The sequence below is a fragment of the Scyliorhinus canicula genome, chromosome 4 (genome assembly GCF_902713615.1).
Source record: "Scyliorhinus canicula chromosome 4, sScyCan1.1, whole genome shotgun sequence".
NCBI classification, from domain to species: Eukaryota; Metazoa; Chordata; class Chondrichthyes; order Carcharhiniformes; family Scyliorhinidae; genus Scyliorhinus; species Scyliorhinus canicula.
Window position 1 is genome coordinate 1287774 of NC_052149.1, and position 27514 is coordinate 1315287.

The 27514-nt window shown below is 52.4% G+C and overlaps 1 protein-coding gene across 2 annotated transcripts in view; it reads right to left on the reverse strand.

Moving 5' to 3' along the window:
• Nucleotides 1–2025: 2025 nt before the first annotated feature.
• LOC119964299 (guanine nucleotide exchange factor VAV3-like) overlaps nucleotides 2026–27514 on the reverse strand; it is a 77468-nt gene continuing 51979 nt past the window's right edge. Inside the window, exons 5-6 of one of the 2 annotated variants that reach the window (XM_038793575.1) lie at nucleotides 22604–22649; nucleotides 2026–2238 (exon numbers count right to left, since the gene is read on the reverse strand). In XM_038793575.1, coding sequence (XP_038649503.1) covers nucleotides 2057–2238; nucleotides 22604–22649 — 228 coding nt within the window. In that variant the 3' untranslated portion in view covers nucleotides 2026–2056. The remainder of the gene's footprint in view (nucleotides 2239–22603; nucleotides 22650–27514) is intronic. The other variant, XM_038793576.1, reaches the window with a different exon arrangement.

Genomic DNA, 27514 nt, shown 5'->3' on the forward strand with positions numbered 1-27514 from the left:
CTGACCCTCTGACAGTGCAGCACTCCCTCAGTACTGACCCTCTGACAGTGCAGCACTCCCTCAGTACTGGCCCTCTGACAGTGCAGCACTCCCTCAGTACTGACCCTCTGACAGAGCAGCACTCCCTCAGTACTAACCCTCTGACAGTGCAGCACTCCCTCAGTACTGACCCTCTGACAGTGCAGCACTCCCTCAGTACTGACCCTCTGACAGTACAGCACTCCCTCAGTACTGACCCTCTGACAGTGCGGCCCTCCCTCAGTACTGACCCTCTGACAGTGCAGCACTCCCTCAGTACTGACCCTCTGACAGTGCAGCACTCCCTCAGTACTGACCCTCTGTCAGTGCAGCACTCCCACAGTACTGACCCTCTGACAGTGCAGCACTCCCTCAGTACTGACCCTCTGTCAGTGCAGCACTCCCTCAGTACTGACCCTCTGACAGTGCAGCACTCCCTCAGTACTGACCCTCTAACAGTGCGGCGCTCCCTCAGTACTGACCCTCTGACAGTGCAGCACTCCCTCAGTACTGACCCTCTCACAGTGCGGCACTCCCTCAGTACTGACCCTCTGACAGTGCGGGGCTCCCTCAGTACTGACCCTCTGACAGTGCGGCACTCCCTCAGTACTGATCCTCTGACAGTGCGGCACTCCCTCAGTACTGACCCTCTGACAGTGCGGCACTCCCTCAGTACTGACCCTCTGACAGTGCGGCCCTCCCTCAGTACTGACCCTCTGACAGTGCAGCACTCCCTCAGTACTGACCCTCTGACAGTGCAGCACTCCCTCAGTACTGACCCTCTGACAGTGCAGCACTCCCTCAGTACTGACCCTCTGACAGTGCGGCACTCCCTCAGTACTGACCCTCTGACAGTGCGGCCCTCCCTCAGTACTGACCCTCTGACAGTGCAGCACTCCCTCAGTACTGACCCTCTGACAGTGCGGCACTCCCTCAGTACTGATCCTCTGACAGTGCAGCACTCCCTCAGTACTGACCCTCTGACAGTGCAGCACTCCCTCAGTACTGGCCCTCTGACAGTGCAGCACTCCCTCAGTACTGACCCTCTGACAGAGCAGCACTCCCTCAGTACTAACCCTCTGACAGTGCAGCACTCCCTCAGTACTGACCCTCTGACAGTGCAGCACTCCCTCAGTACTGACCCTCTGACAGTACAGCACTCCCTCAGTACTGACCCTCTGACAGTGCGGCCCTCCCTCAGTACTGACCCTCTGACAGTGCAGCACTCCCTCAGTACTGACCCTCTGACAGTGCAGCACTCCCTCAGTACTGACCCTCTGTCAGTGCAGCACTCCCACAGTACTGACCCTCTGACAGTGCAGCACTCCCTCAGTACTGACCCTCTGTCAGTGCAGCACTCCCTCAGTACTGACCCTCTGACAGTGCAGCACTCCCTCAGTACTGACCCTCTAACAGTGCGGCGCTCCCTCAGTACTGACCCTCTGACAGTGCAGCACTCCCTCAGTACTGACCCTCTCACAGTGCGGCACTCCCTCAGTACTGACCCTCTGACAGTGCGGGGCTCCCTCAGTACTGACCCTCTGACAGTGCGGCACTCCCTCAGTACTGATCCTCTGACAGTGCGGCACTCCCTCAGTACTGACCCTCTGACAGTGCGGCACTCCCTCAGTACTGACCCTCTGACAGTGCGGCCCTCCCTCAGTACTGACCCTCTGACAGTGCAGCACTCCCTCAGTACTGACCCTCTGACAGTGCAGCACTCCCTCAGTACTGACCCTCTGACAGTGCAGCACTCCCTCAGTACTGACCCTCTGACAGTGCGGCACTCCCTCAGTACTGACCCTCTGACAGTGCGGCCCTCCCTCAGTACTGACCCTCTGACAGTGCAGCACTCCCTCAGTACTGACCCTCTGACAGTGCGGCACTCCCTCAGTACTGATCCTCTGACAGTGCGGCACTCCCTCAGTACTGAATGAGTTCAGGTTTCTTGGAGTCTGCTGGACGGATTATTAAACACGACATTGCGACTCAGTGCTGACAGCGGTAACCAATGAGTCAGGCTGATACTGCGATGTTCTCATGGATAAGAGCTACTTTCTCTGCTGTAATTGGATGTTCCTACCTCCCACCAGGTGTAATGTGCTTCTGCACGGACCACCTGGATAATGTCTCCCAGCCGAATGTGGAGAGCGGGTCCAGCGTATGCTGGAGGCTGCGGGCACCCGTTATACCGTCTCAACACTTGCATCTTTGGTAAACCTGGAAACACAAAAGCATGTTCACCGGTTCGACAGAATCTCAGAATATTCAAGTACAGAAGGTGGCCATTCGGCCCAATGTTTCTGTGTTGGTCCCCCAGTGCCCTGCAAACCTTTCAGGTTCCCCACGGTTGGCTATTGCAGAAAATAAGGAAGTATGGGATTGAAGGTGATTTAGCGGTTTGGATCAGTAATTGGCTAGCTGAAAGAAGACAGAGGGTGGTGGTTGATGGCAAATGTTCATCCTGGAGTTCAGTTACTAGTGGTGTACCGCAAGGATCTGTTTTGGGGCCACTGCTGTTTGTCATTTTTATAAATGACCTGGAAGAGGGTGTAGAAGGATGGGTTAGTAAATTTGCAGATGACATGAAGGTCGGTGGAGTTGTGGATAGTGCTGAAGGATGTTATAGGTTACAGAGGGACATAGATAAGCTGCAGAGCTGGGCTGAGAGGTGGCAGATGGAGTTTAATGCGGAAAAGTGTGAGGTGGTTCACTTTGGAAGGAGTAACAGGAATGCAGAGTACTGGGCTAATGGCAAGATTCTTGGTAGTGTAGATGAACAGAGAGATCTCGGCATCCAGGTACATAAATCCCTGAAAGTTGCCACCCAGGTTAATAGGGCTGTTAAGAAGGCATATGGTGTGCTAGCCTTTATCAGTCGGGGGATTGAGTTTCGGAGCCACAAGTTCATGCTGCAGCTGTACATAACTCTGGTGCGGCCGCTCCTGGAGTACTGCGTGCAGTTCTGGTCACCACATTATAGGAAGGATGTGGAAGCTTTGGAAAGGGTTCAGAGAAGATTTACTAGGATGTTGCCTGGTATGGAGGGAAGGTCTTACGAGGAAAGGCTCAGGGACTTGAGGTTGTTTTCGTTAGAGAGGAGAAGGCTGATAGGTGACTTAATAGAGACATATAAGATAGTCAGAGGGTTAGGTAGGGTGGACAGTGAGAGTCTTTTTCCTCGGATGGTGATGACCAACACAAGGGAACATAGCTTTAAATTGAGGGGTGATAGATATAGGACAGATGTCAGAGGCAGTTTCTTTACTCAGAGAGTAGTAGGGGTGTGGAACGCCCTGCCTGCAACAGTAGTAGACTCGCCAAATTTAAGGGCATTTAAGTGGTCACTGGATAGACATATGGATGAAAATGGAATAGTGTAGGTCAGATAGGCTTCAGATGGTTTCACAGGTGGGCGCAACATCGAGGGCCGAAGGGCCCGTACTGCGCTGTAATGTTCTATGTTCTATGACGCTCTGACAGTGCGGCACTCCTTCAGTACTGACCCTCTGACAGTGCAGCACTCCCTCAGTACTGACCCTCTGACAGTGCAGCACTCCCTCAGTACTGACCCTCTGACAGTGCAGCGCTCCCTCAGCACTGACCCTCTGACAGTGCGAGGCTCCCTCAGTACTGACCCTCTGACAGTGCGGCATTCCCTCAGTACTGACCCTCTGACAGTACAGCACTCCCTCAGTACTGACCCTCTGACAGTGCGGCACTCCTTCAGTACTGACCCTCTGACAGTGCAGCACTCCCTCAGTACTGACCTTCTGACAGTGCAGCACTCCCTCAGTACTGACCCTCTGACAGTACAGCATTCTCTTAGTACTGTCACTCTGACAATGCGGCACTCCCTCAGTACTGACCCTCTGACAGTGCGGCACTCCCTCAGTACTGACCCTCTGACAGTGCGGCACTCTCTCAGTACTGATCCTCTGACAGTGCAGCACTCCCTCAGTACTGTTGCCTGTTATTGCCTGGTATGGAGGGAAGGTCTTACGAGGAAAGGCTCAGGGACTTGAGGTTGTTTTCATTAGAGAGGAGAAGGCTGAGAGGTGACTTAATACAGACATATAAGATAGTCAGAGGGTTAGATAGGGTGGACAGTGAGAGTCTTTTTCCTCGGATGGTGATGACCAACACGAGGGGACATAGCTTTAAATTGAGGGGTGGTAGATATAGGACAGATGTCAGAGGCAGTTTCTTTACTCAGAGAGTAGTAGGGGTGTGGAACGCCCTGCCTGCAACAGTAGTAGACTCGCCAACTTTAAGGGCATTTAAGTGGTCACTGGATAGACATATGGATGATAATGGAATAGTGTAGGTCAGATAGGCTTCAGATGGTTTCATGGGTCGGCGCAACATCGAGGGCCGAAGGGCCCGTACTGCACTGTAATGTTCTATGTTCTATCCAATCTCCTCTCAGCCTGCTCATCTCCGAGTAAACCAACTCCAACCTCTCCAATCCATCTTCACAACCAACTCCAACCTCTCCAATCCACCTTCACAACCAACTCCAACCTCTCCAATCCATCTTCACAACCAACTCCAACCCATCTTCACAACCAACTCCAACCTCTCCAATCCATCTTCACAACCAACTCCAACCTCTCCAATCCATCTTCACAACCAACTCCAACCTCTCCAATCCATCTTCACAACCAACTCCAACCTCTCCAATCCATCTTCACAACCAACCCCAACCTCTCCAATGCATCTTCACAACCAACTCCATCCTCTCCAATCCATCTTCACAACCAACTCCAACCTCTCCAATCCATCTTCACAACCAACTCCAACCTCTCCAATCCATCTTCACAACCAACTCCATCCTCTCCAATCCATCTTCACAACCAACTCCAACCTCTCCAATCCATCTTCACAACCAACTCCAACCCATCTTCACAACCAACTCCAACCTCTCCAATCCATCTTCACAACCAACCCCAACCTCTCCAATCCATCTTCACAACCAACTCCAACCTCTCCAATCCATCTTCACAACCAACTCCAACCTCTCCAATCCATCTTCACAACCAACTCCAACCTCTCCAATCCATCTTCACAACCAACTCCAACCTCTCCAATCCATCTTCACAACCAACTCCATCCTCTCCAATCCATCCTCACAAGTGACATTCCTCATCCTGGGAACCTTCTTGGGAATCCTTTCTGCTCTCTCTCCAGCGTCATCACATCCTTCCTCACGTGTGCTGTCCAGAATCGGACACAATACCCAGCTGAGACACGACTAGAGTTTTATAAAAGTTCAACACAAACTCCTTGCTCTTCCAATCTAAGCCCCTCATAACGTAGCCCTGAACACCATAGCTAAATCCCATTTATACAAAGTGGGCCAGGCCAGAGTTCATTCCAGAAAAAAAGGATCTTCCTTGAAACTGGTATTGTGTAGTTCTGCCTGAGGATCACAGTAAAATAACCAGAGAACAGCAATACAGACAAACAAAAAGATTGATTGACTTCACACTGCAGGACCATCCAACAAAACAAAGAGGAATCAGCAAACAATTAAATTAATTAATTTATGCAAAGGAATGTTTTAGCCGAATCAACCGAAAAAAATAAACCATAATAACCCTCACCCCCAAAACAGGCAGGCTATTCGGTTTATTGCTATTACATAAATTGGGGATTTATCTATCTGCTCTGTGCTCTCCACCAGTCCTGCTACTTCTAATAATCTCTGCACAGATACACCCGGGTTTCTCTGTTCCTGCACCCCCCGAATAATTTCACTCCTTGTTTTATATTGTCTCTCTACGTTCTTCCAATCACAATGGATCACCTCACACCTCTCGGCATTGAACTTCAGCCACCACCTACCTGCCCACTCCACCATCTTGTCTTTCTCCCCTTTAAACCTCTGCACTATCCTCTTCATTTTTCACAATTCTTCCAAGTAAACCAGCTGGGGCCTTCTGGAAATCTAAATAAACCGCGTCCACTGGTGCTCCTTTGTCTAACTTGCTTGCTACCTCCTCAAAGAACTCTAACAGATTTGTCAGACATGACCTCCCTTTGACAAAGCAGTCCTATTTTACCGTGCACTTCCAAATACTTCGCAATCTCATCTTTAATATCAGACTCTAAAATCTTACCAATGACGGAAGTCAGGCTAACCGGCCTATAATTTCCTGTCTTCTGCCACCCTCCCTTCTTAAACAGGGGTGTTACATTAGTCACTTTCCAGTCCTCTGGGACCCTTCCTGCCTCCAGTGATTCCTGAAAGATCATCACCAATGCCTCCACAATTTCGTCAGCTATCTCTTTTAGAACCCTCGGGTGAAGTCTATCCGGTCCAGGTGACTTATCCACCTTCAGACCTTTCAGTTTCCCCAGAACCTTCTCCTTAGTAATGGTCACTGCACTCACCTCTGCCCCCTGGTTCTCCTGGAGCTCTGGCATCCCACTCGTGTCTTCCACCGTGAAGACTGATGTAAAGTAACCCTAACCTTAACCCCGGACAGGCGCCAGAATGTGGCGACTAGGGGCTTTTCACAGTAACTTCATTGAAGCCTACTCGTGACATTAAGCGATTTTCATTTCATTTCATTTTCATTTTACCTTTACGATTCCTCAACTCTACCCACAGAAATTCGCTGCCTTCTAATCCTATATCGCTCCTTGCTGTCGATTTAACTTCATTCCTTACTAACAATGCAACCCCACCCCCTTTGCCCATCTGCCTGGTCTTTCGATAGGACACATAACCTTGGATATTTAGATCCCAGCCCTGATCCCCTTGCAGCCACGTCTCTGTGATGCCCACAACATCGTACCGGCCAATTTCAATGTGCGCAACAAGCTCATTGACCTTGTTCCGTATACTGCGCGCATTTAGGTACAACACCCTCAATCCTGCATTGGCTACCTCCCTTTTCACACTCTCCTCAGTCACTGTACCCTGTACTGTGGCCCTTTTTAATTTTTGACTATGGTTTCTCTGCCTTACACTTTCCCCCCCTTACTGCTTTTTGTTTCAGGCCCCGTCTTACTTCCCTCCGACTGCCTACATTGGGTCCCATCCCCCTGCCACATTAGTTTAAACCCTCCCCAACAGCTCTAGCAAACACCCCCCTAGGATTAAACAGTGCAGAAGGAGGCCATTCAGCCCATCATGTCTGCACCGACCCAATTAAGCCCTCACTTCTACTCATTTCCACCCTATTCCTTTGAACACTAAGGGCAATTTAGCGTGGCCAATCCATCTGGACTGTGGGAGGAAACCGGAGCGCCCGGAGGAAACCCACGCATGCACAGGGAGAACGTGCAGACTCCACACAGATAGTGACCCATCAGGGAATCGAACCTGAGACCCTGGTGCTGTGAAGCCACTGTGCTACCGTACTTAAGGAAGTGGCCCTGGAAATAGTAGATCCATTGGTGGTGATTTTCCAAATTTCTTTGGAATGGTTCCTATAGATTGGAGGGTAGAGAATGTAACCCCACTATTCAAAAAGGGAGGTAGAGAGAAAACAGGGAACTGTAGACCAGTGAGCCTAGCGTCAGTAATGGGGAAGTTGCTGGAGTTAATTAACAAGTATTTCATAGCACAGTGTTTGGAGAGCAGTGGTGTAATCAGACAAAGTCAGCATGGGTTTATGAAAGGAAAATAATGCTTGACAAATCTACTGGAATTCTTTGAAGATGTAATCACTGTGTTAACCAGGGAGAACTGGTGGATGTGGTTTATTTAGACTTTCAGAAAGCATTTGACAAGGTCTCAAATAGCTGATTAATATGTAAAGTTAAAGTACATGGGATTATGGATAGAAAGTTGGTTGGCAGACAGGAAGCCAAAAGTTGGAATAAATGGGTCCTTTTTCTGATTGGCAGGCAGTGACTAGTGGGGTACCGCAGGGATCTGTGCTGGAACCCCAACTGTTCACAACTAAATGTATTCCCTCCACATGTGCAGATGATACAAAGTTGGGTGGGAGGGTGAGCTGTGAGGAGGATGCAGAGATGTTTCAGTGTGATTTGGACAGGCTGAGTGAGTGGGTACATGCATGGCAGATGCAGTATAATGTGGATAAATGGGAGGTTATCCGCTCGGTAGCAAGAATAGGCAGATTATTATTTGAATGGGTGTAAATTGAGAGAGGCGGATACTCAGCGAGACCTTGGTGTCCTCGTGCATCAGTCGCTGAACGTAAGCGCGCAGGTACAGCCGGCAGTAAAGAAGGTAAATGGTATGTTGGCCTTCATAGCGAGAGGATTTGAGTCCAGGAATAGAGATGTTTTACTGCAATTGTGTAGGGCATTGGTGAGGCCACACCTGGAGCATTGGTGAGGCCACACCTGGAGCATTGGTGAGGTCACACCTGGAGCATTGGTGAGGCCACACCTGGAGTATTGGTGAGGCCACACCTGGAGCATTGGTGAGGTCACACCTGGAGCATTGGTGAGGCCACACCTGGAGTATTGGTGAGGCCACACCTGGAGTATTGGTGAGGCCACACCTGGAGCATTGGTGAGGCCACACCTGGAGTATTGGTGAGGCCACACCTGGAGCATTGGTGAGGCCACACCTGGAGTATTGGTGAGACCACACCTGGAGTATTGGTGAGGCCACACCTGGAGTATTGGTAAGGCCACACCTGGAGTATTGGAGCAGTTTTGGTCTCCTACCTGGATGTCCTCGGGCTGGCATGGACAAGGTGGGCCGAATGGCCTCCTTCTGTGTTGTAACTTTTTTATGATTCTATGATTCAATGGAGGGAGTGCAGCGAAGGTTTACCAGGCTGATTCCTGGGGTGGTGGGACTGTCAGATGAGGAGAGACTAATTTGGTTAGGATTATATTCATTGGAGTTTAGAAGAATGAGAGGGGATCTCATAGAAACTTACAAAATTCTAACAGGATTAGACCGGGTAGATTCAGAAAGAATGTTCCCGATGGTGGGAGAGTCCAGAACTAGGGGGTCAGAGTTTGAGGATAAGGGGTTAACATTTTAGGACTGAGGTGAGGAGAAATGTCTTCACCCAGAGAGCGGGGAATCTGTGGAATTCACTCCCACAGAAAGTAGTTGAGGCCAAAATGTTGTGTAATTTCAATAAGGAATTAGATACAGCTCTTGGGGCTGAAGGGATCGAGGGATACAGGGGGAAGGCAGGATCAGGGTATTGAACTTGATGATCAGCCATGATCATAATGAATGGTGGAGCAGGCTCAAAGGGCCGAATGGCCTCCTCCTGCTTCTATTTCCAATGTTTCTATGTATGTTATCCCGGGTTTGCTATGAGATTATTAATATAGATTTGTTTCATGTTAAACTGAAGGGTTGTGGGCAGCACGGTAGCATAGAGGTTAGCACAGTTCCTTCACAGCTCCAGGGTCCCAGGTTCGAATCCCGGCTGGGGTCACTGTCTGTGCGGAGTCTGCACGTTCTCCCCCGTGTGCGTGGGTTTCCTCCGGGTGCCCCGGTTTCCTCCCACAGTCCAAACATGTTCAGGTCAGGTGTATTGGACATGCTAAATTGCCCCTTCACGTCCAAAAGGTTGGGTGGGGTTCCTGGGTTCCGGAGATATAGAACATAGAACATAGAACAGTACAGCACAGAACAGGCCCTTCAGCCCTCAATGTTGTGCCGAGCCATGGTCACCCTACTCAAACCCACATATCCACCCTATACCCGTAACCCAACAACCCCCCCTTAACCTTACTTTTATTAGGACACTACGGGCAATTTAGCATGGCCAATCCACCTGACCCGCACATCTTTGGACTGTGGGAGGAAACCGGAGCACCCGGAGGAAACCCACGCACACAGGGGGAGTACGTGCAGACTCCACACAGACAGTGACCCAGCCGGGAATCGAACCTGGGACCCTGGAGCTGTGAAGCATTTATGCTAACCACCATGCTACCCTGCTATGTTCAAAGGTAGGTGCTCTTTCCAAGGGCCAGTGCAGATCTGATGGGCCGAATGGCCTCCTTCTGCACTGTAAATTCTCTGATCTATTCTATGATCTTTGATATGCCACCCATCATAAATGGGAGAAATCAGATGTCAAAAGACTTCTGTTTATGGAAAGGCCGTGGGAGGAGGAATCAGGGTTGTGATCAAACAAATCCCTTAATGGCCACTAAACCCCGCGAGATACCAAGACGGGATTTCTGCAATGAGATCTTGGAATGTAACCTTCCCAGTCTCCTCCGATGATACGATCAGGTTCACGCCCGGGAGGGGTATGAGCCTGATTGGCAGATTTCAACAGAGATTTAAAACTGATTACAGGGATTAACGGCGCTACTTCACCCTGCCTGCATCGTCCCACCCAGATGGCGAGACGTCAGGCCGGTGGCACCTACGAAGGAACAAGCTGGCCTTGTGTAATGAGACAGGATTGATTAATAATCTCATGGTTAGGGATCCTCTAGGAAGGAGCGATCACAATATGGTGGAATTTAAAATACAGATGGAGGGTGGAAAAGGCAAAATCAAACACTAGTGTTTTGTGCTTAAACAAAGGAGATTACAATGGGATGAGAGAAGAGCTGGCTCAGGTAGACTGGGAACAAATACTTTATGGTGGAACAGTTGAGGAACAGTGGAGAACAAAAAGGAAGGACGGTAGAAAGAGGGAAAATCGACTGTGGATATCTAAGGAAATAAGGAGAGTATTAAATGGAAGGAAAAAGCATAAAGTGGCAAAGATTAGTGGGAGACTAGAGGACTGGGAAATCTTTAGGGGGCAACAGAAAGCTACTAAAAAAGCTATAAAGAAGAGTAAAATAGATTATGACAGTAAACTTGCTCAGATTATAAAAACAGATAGTAAAAGTTTCTACAAATATATAAAATAAAAAACAGTGGCTAAGGTAAATATCGGTCCGTTAGAGGATGAGAAGGGAGGTTTAATAATGGGAGATGAGGAAATGGCTGAGGAACTGAACAGGTTTTTTGGGTCGGTCTTCACAGTGGAAGACACAAATAACATGCCAGCGACTGATAGAAATGAGGCTATGATAGGTGAGGACCTTGAGAGGATTGTTATCACTAAGGAGGGAGTGATGGGCAAGCTAATGGGGCTAAAGGTAGACAAGTCTCCTGGCCCTGATGGAATGCATCCCAGAGTGCTAAAAGAGATGGCTAGGGAAATTGCAGATTCACCAGTGATAATTTACCAAAATTCACTAGACGGTCACGGGTCGGCGCAACATCGAGGGCCGAAGGGCCCGTACTGCACTGTAATGTTCTATGTTCTAGATGGAATATAATGTTGACAAATGTGAGGTCATCCATCTTGGTCAGAATAACAGCTAAAGGGATTATTATTTAAATAAAATATTACAACATGCTGCTGTGCAGAGGGACCTGGGTGTGCTGGTGGAGGGTTGGTGAAGCTCAATTGGCTAGATAGCTGGTTTGTGATGCAGAACAAGGCCAGCATGTGGGGTTCAATTCCCATACCAGCTCAGCCGAACAGGCGCTGGAATGTGGCGACTAGGGGCTTTTCACAGTAACTTCATACTTGTGACAATAAAAGGTTATTATTGTTATTATTATTATTATGAATCGCAAAAAGTTGGTTGACTGGTGCAACAGGTGATTAAGAAGGAAAATGGAATTTTGTCTTTCATTGCTAGAACATAAGAACATAAGAACTAGGAGCAGGAGTAGGCCATCTGGCCCCTCGAGCCTGCTCCGCCATTCAATGAGATCATGGCTGATCTTTTGTGGACTCAGCTCCACATTCTGGTCTGAACACCATAACCCTTAATCCCTTTATTCTTCAAAAAACTAGGGAGTTTAAGACTAGGGAGGTTATGTTGCAATTGTATAAGGTGTTAGTGAGGCCACACCTGGAGTATTGTGTTCAGTTTTGGTCTCCTTACTTGAGAAAGAACGTACTGGCACTGGAGGGTGTGCAGAGGAGATTCACTAGGTTAATCCCAGAGCTGAAGGGGTTGGATTACGAGGAGAGGTTGAGTAGACTGGGATTGTACTCGTTGGAATTTAGAAAGATGAGGGGGGATCTTATTGAAACATTTAAAATTATGAAGGGAATAGATAGGATAGATGGGGGCAGGTTGTTTCCACTAGTGGGTGAAAGCAGAACTAGGGGGCATAGCCTCAAAATAAGGGGAAGTAGATTTAGGACTGAGTTTAGGAGGAACTTCTTCACCCAAAGGGTTGTGAATCTATGGAATTCCTTGCCCAGTGAAGCAGTTGAGGCTCCTTCATTAAATGTTTTCAAGATAAAGATAGAGGGTGGAATTCTCCGCTCCCCATGTGGCATGGGAGAATCGCGGGAGGGCCTCCCGACATTTTTTATGCCCCCCTTGCGCCCCCAGCGATTCTCCCCCCCCCCCCTCCCACTCGGAAAAATCGCAGCTCGCCGTTTTTCACGGCGAATCTCCGAGCCCGATGGGCTGAGCGGCCGGCCCTTCACGCCCGTTTCACCACGGCAGCATCCACACCTGGTCGCTGCATTCGTGAAACGGGCGCCAGATACCTGTTTGGGGCATCTAGGGGCCCGATTGGCACGGGAGCACCACGACTGTGCTCGGGAGGGGACAGGCCCACGATCGGTGCCCACCGATCATCTGGCCAGCGTCCAAAACAGACGCATTCTTTCCCCTCCGCCGCCCAGCAAGATCAACCCGCCACGTCTTGCCGGGCGGCTGAGGAGAAAGACAGCCACCGCGCATGCGCGGTTCGTGCCGTCTGCGCGATAAAGTCATCCGCGAACCGGCAACCCGCGCATGCGCGGACGACCTCACGAATGCGCCGTTTTGCGCGTCATTTCCGGCGCGACAAGGTCGCCTCACAGCCAGTGAGACGTCAGCCAGTGAGACGTCAGCCAGTGAGACGTCAGCCAGTGAGACGTCAGCCAGTGAGACGTCAGCCAGTGAGACGTCAGCCAGTGAGACGTCAGCCAGTGAGACGTCAGCCAGTGAGACGTCAGCCAGTGAGACGTCAGCCAGTGAGACGTCAGCCAGTGAGACGTCAGCCAGTGAGATGTCAGCCAGTGAGACGTCAGCCAGTGAGACGTCAGCCAGTGAGACGTCAGCCAGTGAGATTCCAGCCAGTGAGATTCCAGCCAGTGAGACGTCAGCCAGTGAGACGTCAGCCAGTGAGATGTCTGGTCAGTGAGACGTCAGTCAGTGAGACGTCCGGCCAGTGAGACGTCAGCCAGTGAGACGTCCGGCCAGTGAGACGTCAGCCAGTGAGACGACAGCCAGTGAGACGTCAGCCAGAGAGACGTCAGCCAGTGAGACGTCCGGTCAGTGAGACGTCAGCCAGTGAGATTCCAGCCAGTGAGACGTCAGCCAGTGAGATGTCTGGTCAGTGAGACGTCAGCCAGTGAGACGTCAGCCAGTGAGACGTCAGCCAGTGAGACGTCAGTCAGAGAGACGTCAGTCAGAGAGACGTCCGGCCAGTGAGACGTCAACCAGTGAGATGTCTGGTCAGTGAGACGTCAGCCAGTGAGACGTCAGCCAGAGAGACGTCAGCCAGTGAGATGTCCGGTCAGTGAGACGTCAACCAGTGAGATGTCTGGTCAGTGAGACGTCAGCCAGTGAGACGTCAGCCAGAGAGACGTCAGCCAGTGAGATGTCCGGTCAGTGAGACGTCCGGTCAGTGAGAGTGAGCCAGTGAGACGCCGGCCAATGAGACGTCAACCAGAGAGACGACAGCCAGTGAGACGACAGCCAGTGAGACGTCAGCCAATGAGACGACAGCCAGTGAGACGACAGCCAGTGAGACGTCAGCCAGTGAGACATCAGCCAGTGAGACATCAGCCAGTGAGACGTCAGCCAGTGAGACGTCCGGCCAGTGAGACGTCCGGCCAGTGAGACGTCCGGCCAGTGAGAGTCCGGCCAGTGAGAATCCGGCCAGTGAGAATCCGGCCAGTGAGGCGTCCGGCCAGTGGGGCGTCCGGCCAGTGAGAATCCGGCCAGTGAGAATCCGGCCAGTGAGAATCCGGCCAGTGAGGCGTCCGGCCAGTGAGGCGTCCGGCCAGTGAGAATCCGGCCAGTGAGAATCCGGCCAGTGAGAATCCGGCCAGTGAGAATCCGGCCAGTGAGAATCCGGCCAGTGAGTATCCGGCCAGTGGGGCGTCCGGCCAGTGAGAATCCGGCCAGTGAGAATCCGGCCAGTGAGAGTCCGGCCAGTGAGAGTCCGGCCAGTGAGAGTCCGGCCAGTGAGAGTCCGGCCAGTGAGAATCCGGCCAGTGAGAATCCGGCCAGTGAGAATCCGGCCAGTGGGGCATCCGGCCAGTGAGAATCCGGCCAGTGAGAGTCCGTCCAGTGAGAGTCCGGCCAGTGAGACGTCCGGCCAGTGAGAATCCGGCCAGTGAGAATCCGGCCAGTGAGGCGTCCGGCCAGTGAGAATCCGGCCAGTGAGAATCCGGCCAGTAAGACGTCCGGCCAGTGGGGCATCCGGCCAGTGAGACGTCCGGCCAGTGGGGCATCCGGCCAGTGAGGCATCCGGCCAGTGAGAATCCGGCCAGTGAGAATCCGGCCAGTGAGAATCCGGCCAGTGAGAATCCGGCCAGTGAGAATCCGGCCAGTGAGACGTCCGGCCAGTGAGAATCCGGCCAGTGAGAATCCGGCCAGTGAGAATCAGGCCAGTGAAGCGTCCGGCCAGTGAGAATCAGGCCAGTGAAGCGTCTGGCCAGTGAGGCATCCGGCCAGTGAGAATCCGGCCAGTGGGGCGCCGGCCTGTGAGAATGCAGCCAGTGAGGCATCCGGCCAGTGAAGCGTCTGGCCAGTGAGAATCCGGCCAGTGAAAATCCGGCCAGTGAGAATCCGGCCAGTGAGAATCAGGCCAGTGAAGCGTCCGGCCAGTGAGAATCCGGCCAGTGGGGCGTCCGGCCTGTGAGAATCCAGCCAGTGAGGCATCCGGCCAGTGAGTATCACTACATTAATAACAGAAACCAGTTTTGATGACCACGCTGGGGTCCAGGGGTACATACAGCCCCTGGGTGGTGAGGGTCATTTCTGGCAGCCCCTGCCATGGGTGGCAGTCCGCCCTCTGGGAAGCCCTGTTATTGGAGGGGTTACCGTTATATGTGGTGAAGGGCAGAAGCCCTGATACTTGTGTGGTGGCTGGTCGGAGAGAAGGGGGGTGTCCCGATACTTATATGGTGGGTGAAGGGTGTCTCCCCAATGATTGTGGGGGGGGGGGGGGTGGAGGGGGTGTAGTCTTTGACAGCTGTGGGGCAGGGGTTGGAAGGGTATTTATTGAGATCGGGGCACCCTTTACAGATGGCGGCCGATCTCTGTGGAGCCGGCCTTGCTGACTCTGTTAGGCCCCTGGCAGAGTGATGACAGAAACCACATCCCCAGACTCTGTGCAGCGAGAGCTGGGAAAGCTGGTCTGGAAACTCGCCTGTGATTGTGGAGAGATACACATCGGTTTTCACTCGGAGCCTCACACCCTGACAGAATTTGGGGAAAATGCACCCCAGGGCTGTTTAAATTAAACCCCTTTCTTTCTGTAACAACATTCACATAAATATATTAATCCTAATTTAGACTTTAATACTTTACCTCTTACACTGAACCTACTGATACCTTACTAATTCCTATCCTAGTGCTATGTCTCCTGATGCTTTTTGCATCTTGTTATTCCTCTCTCCTATTACCTCCTGCTTCCCACATCTCTGCCAAGTTAATGAAAGTGACATCGTAAAGTTACACAATCAAACTCTTAAACATTCCCTCTCTGACCCCATTCTTTCCCAGGATTAATCCTGTACCTGTGCATTCTTACATTTGGAACATCACAGAACAGCAACTGGATCAAACGCAGAAACAGAACTGGCTCAAACATCAAACAATTCACAAAATTAAAATTGGATCAATGAGAAATCAGGGATTGAACCAATCACAAAACCTGAATTGGATCAATAACAATTGGATCAATGCAAAAGAGATTCCGGTTTCCTCCCACAGTCCAAAGATGTGCGGGTTAGGTGGATTGGCCATGCTAAATTGCCCTTAGTGTCCTAAAAAATAAGGTTAATAGTGGGGGTTGTTGGGTTACGGGTATAGGGTGGATACGTTGGCTTGTAGGGTGATCATTGCTCGGCACAACATCGAGGGCCGAAGGGCCTGTTCTGTGCTGTACTGTTCTAAGTCTAAGTCTAAGATTCAGTGAGAAACAATATCGCAAATCACAAACTGGATTTAACCTAAAACAGGAATCAGGACATTTGTAGAATTAGATCAGATACAAATCAGGAACTGGATCAATAACAAAGAACTGAGATCAATTTACTTCTGAAATGTGAATAATATCAATCACAAAGAATGGATAAAACTATCAGAAAATTTGGGACCAAAGTTAGAACAAAGCAGGAACCAGAATGAAAGTGGGAGCTTCCCGTGAGAAATGAGCCAAGACCATCTCGGTGTTGGCGCCAGACAGCACTTTGATATCTTAATAATGCTCGGACAAATTCTAACTTGTTCAGGAACATTCCTTCTCCATTCTGGTCCTGCAGTTGGATTGTAGCTTTGCTGAGGATAGGTGGCACTGGAAACAGCCAAGCCTAAAATTCCAGTGATGCTGATATATTGAGGGAAAGGACAAACCTACTGGATTCCAATGTAGTCAAATGGAAATGTCTACATTTCAAACCCAATCAGGATAAATAAGGAACCATCTCCAGGGTGAAAAGCTAGAAACAGGGGTCCAAAGAGACATGGGGGAGGGTCCAAAATTCATTAAAATGTCATAAACAGGTGCAGAAAATAATGATAAAGGTTAATATAATACTGGCCTTAATATCTGGAGGACGAGACTACAAGGGGGTCAAATGTGTGGCAGCACGATAGCACAGTGGTTAGCACAATTGCTTCACAGCTCCAGGGTCCCAGGTTCGATTCCCGGCTTGCATCACTGTCTGTGCGGAGACTGCCCGTTCTCCCCGTGTCTGTGTGGATTTCCTCCGGGTGCTCCGCTTTCCTCCCACAGTCCAAAGATGTGCAGGTTAGGTGCATTGGCCATGATCAATTGCCCTTAGTGTCCAAAATTGCCCTTCGTGTTGGGTGGGGTTACTGGGTTATGGGGATAGGGTGGAGGTGTGGGCTTGGGTCGGGTGCTCTTTCCAAGAGCCGGTGCAGACTCGATGGGCCGAATGGTCTCCTTCTGCACTGTAAATTCTATGAAATCTATGAAAAATCCCGCTTCAGTTATACAAAACCCAAGTTAGACCCATACTTAGAGGACTGTGTTCGGAGAGCCACACTTTAGGAAGGACATGTTGGCCTTGGGGGTTGGGGGCGCGGGGGGTGCAGGGGAGGTGGGGGTTGGGAATGTAGTGTAGATTTACCAGGAAAATACCTGGACTACAAGTGATAAATTACACAAAGCAGGCATGTCAAGGTTAAGGGATGATTTGATTGAAATTTTAAAGGTTTAAGGGGAACAGATAAAGGGAAACTCGCCACTGGTTGGGCAATGGAGTGTCCCCAAGGACTGTTTTCCCCTTTGAGGGAGAGCTGACTGGTGGTGGAGGGTCACCATACCTGAGGTGAGGGGAGAGGGTGAGAAGGCAGAGCCTCCATCAATAACCTCAGCAAGAACGGGAATTGAACCCGTGCTGTTGATGATGCTTCACTTCACAAACCAGCTGTCCAACCTACTGGGCTAACCTGACCACCCCCACTGGGACAGAGTCTAGAAATTAGAGTCAGACCTTTCAGGAATAAAATTGGACAACTGGGGCGAGATTCTCCAGTCGCCGGCGCAGGAATCGCATTCGGCGATCAGCCAGAGAATCAAAGTCCCCGACCAGATCAGGGCCGGTGCCGCTTTGGCGATGCTCCACCCCTTCCAAAGCAGGGCGTCGCCTGAGGCCCGGCCCCCAATGCTCCGCCCCTTCCAAAGCAGGGCGTTGCCTGAGGCCCGACTCCCAATGCTCCGCCCCTTCCAAAGCAGGGCGTTGCCTGAGGCCCGACCCCCAATGCTCCGCCCCTTCCAAAGCAGGGCGTTGCCTGAGGCCCGACCCCCATTGCTCCGCCCCTTCCAAAGCAGGGCGTTGCCTGAGGCCCGACCCCCAATGCTCCGCCCCTTCCAAAGCAGGGCGTTGCCTGAGGCCCGACCCCCCCCCAATGCTCCGCCCCTTCCAAAGCAGGGCGTTGCCTGAGGCCCGGCCCCCAATGCTCCGCCCCCGACCTGTCGAGTTCCCGACGGCGTCTGTCATGTGTGATCTGACCTATCGGGAACTCAGCGTGGCGGCTGCGGACTCTGTCCAGCACCTCCACAGTCGGGGGAGGGCCGATCCGCGGGCAAGGGGGGAACTTCGTCCGGGGTTGGGGGCACTGGGGTAGGGGTGGTCCGGGACACACGGGCCGGCCAAAGGAGGGGACTATTTTGTGGGCCGGGTCTGCGAGACTGGCCGCCACGTAGCCCCGTGACGTTCTTTCTGCCATAAACGCCACCATTCCCACGCCGGCGTGGGGCCATAGCCCCAGGATCGAAGAATCCAGCCGCGTGTCTATGCACAAATCAGAAACAGATTCTCCATCAATTGTTGATTTTCAAATCAAAGATGAATAGACTGTTGTTATCCAGGGTATTGAGGGATATGGGACAAAGGCAGGTATATGATGTTAGGTCACAGGGGCGGCACGATGGCACAGTGGTTAGCACTTCTGCCTCACAACGCCAAGGACCCGAGTTCAATTCCGGCCTTGGGTGACTGTGTGGAGTCTGCATGTTCTCCCCGTGCGTGTGTGGGTTTCCTCCGGGTGCTCCGGTTTCCTCCCACAATACAGGGATGTGGAGGATAGGTGGATTGGCCGTGCCAAAAATTATCCCTTAATTGGGTTTGGTGGGGAAGTGGGCCTAGGTAAGATGCTCTTTCAGAGGGTCAATGCAGACTTGATGGGCCGAATAGCCTCCTGCACTGTAGGGATTCTATGATTCCGTGAATGGTGGAACAGACTAAAGGGGTTGAATGGCCTGTCCTTTCCCATCTTCCAGCTCTCAAGTTCATACCAATCTTAGGAAACTAAGATCAGAAAAACAGGGTTTTTATTCTCTGTTTTTCGAGTCAAAACTTGATTGAAAAAGAGCGGTGAAATTTCCTAAACCCAACTCTGTCCAACCACAGACTCGCTGTTTGGCCGCAAGTGAATTCTCACCCAATGGGAATAAAGCACAAGTGGCAACAAGTGAAACGGAATTGTGAAATGTTTCACTGACAGTTCCTGAGATTTTCTAACGAGACTGCACTTTGTGGTGGGGTGTGTATTCCTCTGCTTCCTGCACTTCCCCACAGAAGCTGCCAGGCCACTCGGTTCTGGAATTCCCTCCGGAATCTCTCTCTCCTTCTCCCTCTTTCCTCCTTTCACGCATTCCGGAAAATTTGCCTCTTTGACTGACCTTTTGCCACCTGTCCAAATGTCCTGTTCTGGGCCTTGCTGGAAATCCAAACAAAGAGCGAAAGAAAAGTACAGCACAGGAAAGGCCCTTCGGCCCTTCAAGCCTGCGCCGACCATGCTGTCCGCCTAAACTAAAATCTTCTATACTTCCGGGGTCCGTATCCCTCTATTCCCATCCTATTCATGTATTTGTCAAGATGCCCCTTAAACGTCACTATCGTCCCTGCTTCCACCACCCCCTCCGGCAGCGAGTTCCAGGCACCCACTACCCTCTGTGTAAAAAAACTTGCCTCGTACATCTCCTCTAAACCTTGCCCCTCGCACCTTAAACCTATGCCCCCCAGTAATTGACCCCTCTACCCTGGGGAAAAGCCTCTGACGATCCACTCTGTTTAGACCTCCTCAGGTCGCCCCTCAACCTCCGTCGTTCCAGTGAGAACAAACCGAGTTTATTCAACCTCCCTCATAGCTAATGCCCTCCATACCAGGCAGCATCCTCGTAAATCTCTTCGCACCATCTCTAAAGCCTCCACATCCTTCTGGTAGTGTGGCGACCAGAATTGAACACTATACTCCAAGTGTGGCCTAACTAAGGTTCTATACAGCTGCAACATGACTTGCCAATTCTTATACTCAATGCCCCGGCCAATGAAGGCAAGCATGCCGTATGCCTTCTTGACTACCTTCTCCACCTGTGTTACCCCTTTCAGTGACCTGTGGACCTGTGCACCTAGATCTCTCTGACTGTCAATACTCTTGAGGTTTCTACCATTCACTGTATATTCCCTACCTGCATTAGACATTCCAAAATGCATTACCTCACATTTGTCCGGACTAAACTCCTTCTGCCATCTCTCCGCCCAAGTCTCCAAACGATCTAAATCCTGCTGTATCCTCTGACAGTCCTCATCGCTATCCGCAATTCCACCAAACTTTGTGTCTGCAACTCTTTTGAACTGTGGGAGGAATCCGGAGCACCCGGAGAAAACCAACGCATACACGGGGAGAACGTGTAGACTCCACACAGACAGTGACCCAAGCCGGGAATCGAACCTGGAACCCAGGAGCTGTGAAGTGAGAGTGCTAACCACTGTGCTACCATGCGGCCCTCTGGCAATATCAATACAGAGCAAAACAAAGTCTGGAAATGAAAAACGGGCCAATGGGTTTGTAGGTAGACAGGTCGGATTCCCCAGGTACGATTCCCTAGGTACGGTTCCCTAGGTACGGTTCCACAGGTACGGTTCCCCAGGTACGGTTCCCTAGGTACGGTTCCCTAGGTACGATTCCCCAGGTACGATTCTCTAGGTACAGTTCCCTAGGTATGGCACGATTCCCTAGGTACGATTCCCCAGGTACGGTTCCCCAGGTACGGTTTCCCAGGTACGATTACCCAGGTACGATTCCCCAGGTACAATTCACTAGGTACGGTTCCCCAGGTACGATTCCCTAGGTACGGTTCCCCAGGTACGGTTCCCCAGGTACGATTCCCTAGGTACGATTCCCCAGGTACGATTCCCCAGGTACGATTCCCCAGGTACGATTCCCCAGGTACGATTCCCCAGGTACGATTCCCCAGGTACGATTCCCCAGGTACGATTCACTAGGTACGGTACGATTCCCTAGGTACGGTTCCCCAGGTACGATTCCTTAGGTACGGTTCCCCAGGTACAATTCCCTAGGTACGATTCCCCAGGTACGATTCCCCAGGTACGGTTCCCCAGGTACGATTCCCTAGGTACGATTCCCCAGGTACGATTCCCCAGGTACGATTCCTTAGGTACAGTTCCCTAGGTACAGTTCCCCAGGTACGGTTCCCTAGGTACAGTTCCCCAGGTACGGTTCCCCAGGTACGATTCCCTAGGTACGATTCCCTAGGTACGGTTCCCTATCCCCAGGTACAATTCCCCAGGTACGGTTCCCCAGGTACGATTCCCTAGGTACGATTCCCTAGGTACGGTTCCCTATCCCCAGGTACAATTCCCTAGGTACGGTTCCCTAGGTACGGTTCCCTATCCCTAGGTACGGTTCCCTAGGTACGGTTCCCCAGGTACGGTTCCCCAGGTACGGTTCCCCAGGTACGATTCCCTAGGTACGATTCCCTAGGTACGGTTCCCTATCCCAAGGTACGGTTCCCCAGGTACGGTTCCCTAGGTACGGTTCCCTAGGTACGATTCCCCAGGTACGGTTCCCCAGGTACGGTTCCCCAGGTACGGTTCCCCAGGTACGATTCCCCAGGTACGGTTCCCCAGGTACGGTTCCCCAGGTACGGTTCCCCAGGTACGGTTCCCCAGGTACGGTTCCCTATCCCCAGGTACGGTTCCCTAGGTACGGTTCCCTAGGTACGGTTCCCTAGGTACGATTCCCCAGGTACGGTTCCCTAGGTACGATTCCCCAGGTACGGTTCCCCAGGTACGGTTCCCTAGGTACGGTTCCACAGGTACGGTTCCCTAGGTACGGTTCCACAGGTACGGTTCCCTAGGTACGGTTCCCTAGGTACGGTTCCCCAGGTACAGTTCCCTAGGTACGGTTCCCTAGGTACGATTCCCCAGGTACGGTTCCCCAGGTACGGTTCCCCAGGTACGGTTCCCCAGGTACGATTCCCCAGGTACGGTTCCCCAGGTACGGTTCCCCAGGTACGGTTCCCCAGGTACGGTTCCCCAGGTACGGTTCCCTATCCCCAGGTACGGTTCCCTAGGTACGGTTCCCTAGGTACGGTTCCCTAGGTACGATTCCCCAGGTACGGTTCCCTAGGTACGATTCCCCAGGTACGGTTCCCCAGGTACGGTTCCCTAGGTACGGTTCCACAGGTACGGTTCCCTAGGTACGGTTCCACAGGTACGGTTCCCTAGGTACGGTTCCCTAGGTACGGTTCCCCAGGTACAGTTCCCTAGGTACGGTTCCCTAGGTACGATTCCCCAGGTACGGTTCCCTAGGTACGGTTCCCCAGGTACGGTTCCCCAGGTACGATTCCCCAGGTACGGTTCCCTAGGTACGGTTCCCTAGGTACGGTTCCCCAGGTACGGTTCCCCAGGTACGGTTCCCCAGGTACGGTTCCCCAGGTACGGTTCCCCAGGTACGGTTCCCTAGGTACGGTTCCCTAGGTACGGTTCCCCAGGTACGGTTCCCCAGGTACGGTTCCACAGGTGAACATGGTACGAAAACAAACACAGCGTGTGATTGGCAGCTGTTTTTACCAACAGAACGATGAACTCACCTGGGTCTGAGTATCGGCTGTGGGCCTGGTGTCCATTGAAACATTTCTGTAATTTGAGAACACAAAGGAGACAGAGCAATTTACAGAATGTACAGGACAGACACAGGCCATTCCACCTATCTTCTCCATCCTGTCACATCTGCTGCACACACGCTTCCTCCCTCCTCCTCTTCCTCTCACACCATCAGAATCCCCTCCTATTCATCTCCCCTCAAGTGTTCATCCAACTTCACCTTTCGCCTCAACCACTTCCTCTGGGAGCAAGTCCCACATTCTCCCCACTCCCTGTGGGAGCGAGTTCCACATTCTCCCCACTCCCAGTGGAAGCGAGTCCCACATTCTCCCCACTCTCTGTGGGAGCGAGTCCCACATTCTCCCCACTCTCTGTGGGAGCGACTCCCACATTCTCCTCCTCTCCCTGTGGGAGCGACTCCCACATTCTCCCCACTTCCTCTGGGAGCGATTCCCACATTCTCCCCACTCCCTGTGGGAGCGCATCCCAAATTCTCCTCCTCTCCCTGTGGGAGCGTGTTCCATATTCTCCCTACTCCCCGTGGGAGCGAATCGCACATTCTCCCCCTCTCCCTGTGGGAGCGCGTCCCACATTATCCCCACTCCCTCTGGGAGCGAGTCCCACATTCTCCCCACTCCCTGTGAGAGCGAGTCCCACATTCTCCCCACTCCCTGTGGGAGCGAGTCCCACATTCTCCCCTCTCCCTGTGGGAGCGCGTCCCACATTATCCCCACTCCCTCTGGGAGCGAGTCCCACATTCTCCCCACTCCCTGTGGGAGCAAGTCCCACATTCTCCCCACTCCCTGTGGGAGCGAGTCCCACATTCTCCCCACTCCCTGTGAGAGCGAGTCCCACATTCTCCCCACTCCCTGTGGGAGCGGATCCCACATTCTCCCCACTCCCCTGTGGGAGCGAGTCCCACATTCTCCCCACTCCCTGTGGGAGCGAGTTCCACATTCCCCCCACTCCCTCTGGGAGCGAGTTCCACATTCTCCCCACAGTCTGATTGGGATGCTCGGTAGTAACAACCGCCTGCGACATGACACGTGCACCCGAGGGATCCACTGGGAGCTGTGAGGTGTTCACATCACTAAAATTGCCATTTCCCATCACGAATGCTTTCAGCTGTGCGCCAGTGGCCAGCATGGTCAGTGTGGGTTAAAGTGACCGTCACCATATGACCACGGACGGGTTCTGACACAGAGGTGTTCGGTGGGACAGACAGACAGCAGCTGGAGTTGCCGGCGTTGTCGATACACTATCCTAAAATTGGTATAGCAGATTTGCAGGCGCTGGACCATTGGCGGGTGGCCCACCCATTTGGCTGAGCCCATACCCCCTCCTCCCCGGGGGTACTCCCATGACCCTGCAAACACTGGGCCAGCGGACCAGTGTCCCCAATTTCCAAGCTGGCAGCAGGGTAGCATGGTGGTTAGCATAAATGTTTCACAGCTCCAGGGTCCCAGGTTCGATTCCCGGCTGGGTCACTGTCTGTGTGGAGTCTGCACGTCCTCCCCGTGTGTGCGTGGGTTTCCTCCGGGTGCTCCGGTTTCCTCCCACAGTCCAAAGATGTGCGGGTTAGGTGGATTGGCCGTGCTAAATTGCCCGTAGTGTCCTAATAAAAAGTAAGGTTAAGGGGGGGTTGTTGGGTTACGGGTATAGGGTGGATACGTGGGTTTGAGTAGGGTGATCATTGCTCGGCACAAAGGGCCTGTTCTGTGCTGTACTGTTCTATGTTCTATGTTCTACTCAGCTCCTCGAATCCCCACAGCAGCCATTCCGCTGGCTTCATGGTTTTAGCGAGGTGTATGTACAGCGGGGCCGTATAACCGCTCGCTGGGAGGCAGTTAGATCACGGGAGCCATTCGATAGGAGATCCTTCCTGGTAATGGGATGGAGATAGGGCTGACCGAGTGATCACTGGTTTCACACCGGGATCCGGATATCGCCAATGGGAGCGGGCTAGTTTGACCGGGAACCTCCTCCAGCCCCAATCTCTGTAACCTCCTCCAGCCTCGATCTCTGTAACCTCCTCCAGCCCCGATCTCTGTAACCTCCTCCAGCCCCGATCTCTGTAACCTCCTCCAGCCCCGATCTCTGTAACCTCCTCCAGCCTCGATCTCTGTAACCTCCTCCAGCCTCCATCTCTGTAACCTCCTCCAGCCCCCGATCTCTGTAACCTCCTCCAGCCCCGATCTCTGTAACCTCCTCCAGCCCCGATCTCTGTAACCTCCAGTCCCGATCTCTGTAACCTCCTCCAGCCCCGATCTCTGTAACCTCCTCCAGCCCCCGATCTCTGTAACCTCCAGTCCCGATCTCTGTAACCTCCTCCAGCCCCGATCTCTGTAACCTCCTCCAGCCCCGATCTCTGTAACCTCCTCCAGCCCCGATCTCTGTAACCTCCTCCAGCCTCGATCTCTGTAACCTCCTCCAGCCCCCGATCTCTGTAACCTCCAGTCCCGATCTCTGTAACCTCCTCCAGCCCCGATCTCTGTAACCTCCTCCAGCCCCCGATCTCTGTAACCTCCAGTCCCGATCTCTGTAACCTCCTCCAGCCCCGATCTCTGTAACCTCCTCCAGCCCCGATCTCTGTAACCTCCTCCAGCCTCGATCTCTGTAACCTCCTCCAGCCCCGATCTCTGTAACCTCCTCCATCCCCGATCTCTGTAACCTCCTCCAGCCCCGATCGCTGTAACCTCCTCCAGCCCCCATCTCTGTAACCTCCAATAGCCCCCATCTCTGTAACCTCCTCCAGCCCCGATCTCTGTAACCTCCTCCAGCCCCGATCTCTGTAACCTCCTATAGCCCCCATCTCTGTAACCTCCTCCAGCCCCGATCTCTGTAACCTCCTCCAGCCCCGATCTCTGTAACCTCCTCCAGCCCCGATCTCTGTAACCTCCAGTCCCGATCTCTGTAACCTCATCCAGCCCCGATCTCTGTAACCTCCTCCAGCCCCGATCTCTGTAACCTCCTCCAGCCCCGATCTCTGTAACCTCCTCCAGCCCCGATCTCTGTAACCTCCTCCAGCCCCGATCTCTGTAACCTCCTCCAGCCCCGATCTCTGTAACCTCCTATAGCCCCCATCTCTGTAACCTCCTCCAGCCCCGATCTCTGTAACCTCCTCCAGCCCCCGATCTCTGTAACCTCCTCCAGCCCCGATCTCTGTAACCTCCTCCAGCCCCCGATCTCTGTAACCTCCTCCAGCCTCCATCTCTGTAACCTCCTCCAGCCCCGATCTCTGTAACCTCCTCCAGCCCCCGATCTCTGTAACCTCCTCCAGCCTCCATCTCTGTAACCTCCTCCAGCCCCGATCTCTGTAACCTCCTCCAGCCCCGATCTCTGTAACCTCCTCCAGCCCCCGATCTCTGTAACCTCCTCCAGCCCCCGATCTCTGTAACCTCCTCCAGCCCCGATCTCTGTAACCTCCTCCAGCCCCCGATCTCTGTAACCTCCTCCAGCCCCGATCTCTGTAACCTCCTCCAGCCCCCGATCTCTGTAACCTCCTCCAGCCTCCATCTCTGTAACCTCCTCCAGCCCCGATCTCTGTAACCTCCTCCAGCCCCCGATCTCTGTAACCTCCTCCAGCCTCCATCTCTGTAACCTCCTCCAGCCCCGATCTCTGTAACCTCCTCCATCCCCGATCTCTGTAACCTCCTCCAGCCCCCATCTCTGTAACCTCCTCCAGCCCCCGATCTCTGTAACCTCCTCCAGCCTCCATCTCTGTAACCTCCTCCAGCCCCGATCGCTGTAACCTCCTCCAGCCCCGATCTCTGTAACCTCCTCCAGCCTCAATCTCTGTAACCTCCTCCAATCCCGATCTCTGTAACCTCCTCCAGCCCCCATCTCTGTAACCTCCTCCATCCCCGATCTCTGTAACCTCCTCCAGCCCCCATCTCTGTAACCTCCTCCAGCCCCCATCTCTGTAACCTCCTCCAGCCCCTACAACTACCCTGTCTGTGTCTGTCACATCCTCTCGAACTGATCCTCCAATTCCTCCCATTGCCTCTTGATCGCCCCACATCACTGCTCCATCATTCATGTTCGTGCCTTCAGCCTGTGCCCCAAGCTCTCAAATACCCCACCCCATAAACATCTCTCCTTTCTCCAGCTTAAAACGGAGAATTTTACTCCGCTTTTGTCACCTGTTCTAACATCTCTTCATGTGACTCAGTGTCTGATGTTGTCTGATTTCCACTCTGCTGGGACTGGATTAACAATGTTGTGTAAATGCTGGAAGTTATAACCCGTATGAGATATCTGGGGATGGACCAATTCACCTCCTGGAGCCTCCCAGAATACACTGAGGGTGGGGCCCATCACAGAGTAATGGACTCTGTCATCAAACCCGGCCCAGATGGAACCTTGCGGATCTGTCCCGCTGGGTCCTGAATGTACGGTGTACAGATTACTTCACATAAAATATGTTTCTTTACGCCTCTTGTTATGGATTCCTCCATGGCCACTAAACTGATTGTTGCCATTCAATGAAACAGTTTGTCTCACTCAATCAGCAGAATAGAATTTCAGGTTTTGCAATTGGAAGCTGAACATGATTGCTGCATGAAAAACTCTATGGAGATCCCGGCTAGATTGTCGATCTGACTGAACCGCTCGCTCCTCCCCGCTAATTACCTGGCTTGGCTTGTGTCTGAGCAGATGTGTCTGAGCCGGCTGTGCAGCCAGAGAGGAATTCAACAGAGTGAGAAACGGCAGAAAAATCACATACACACATTCACACTCACACTGACACACACACACACACTGACACACACACACACACTGACACACACACACTCACACTGACACACACACTCACACTGACACACACACTCACACTGACACACACACTCACACTGACACACACACTCACACTGACACACACACTCACACTGACACAC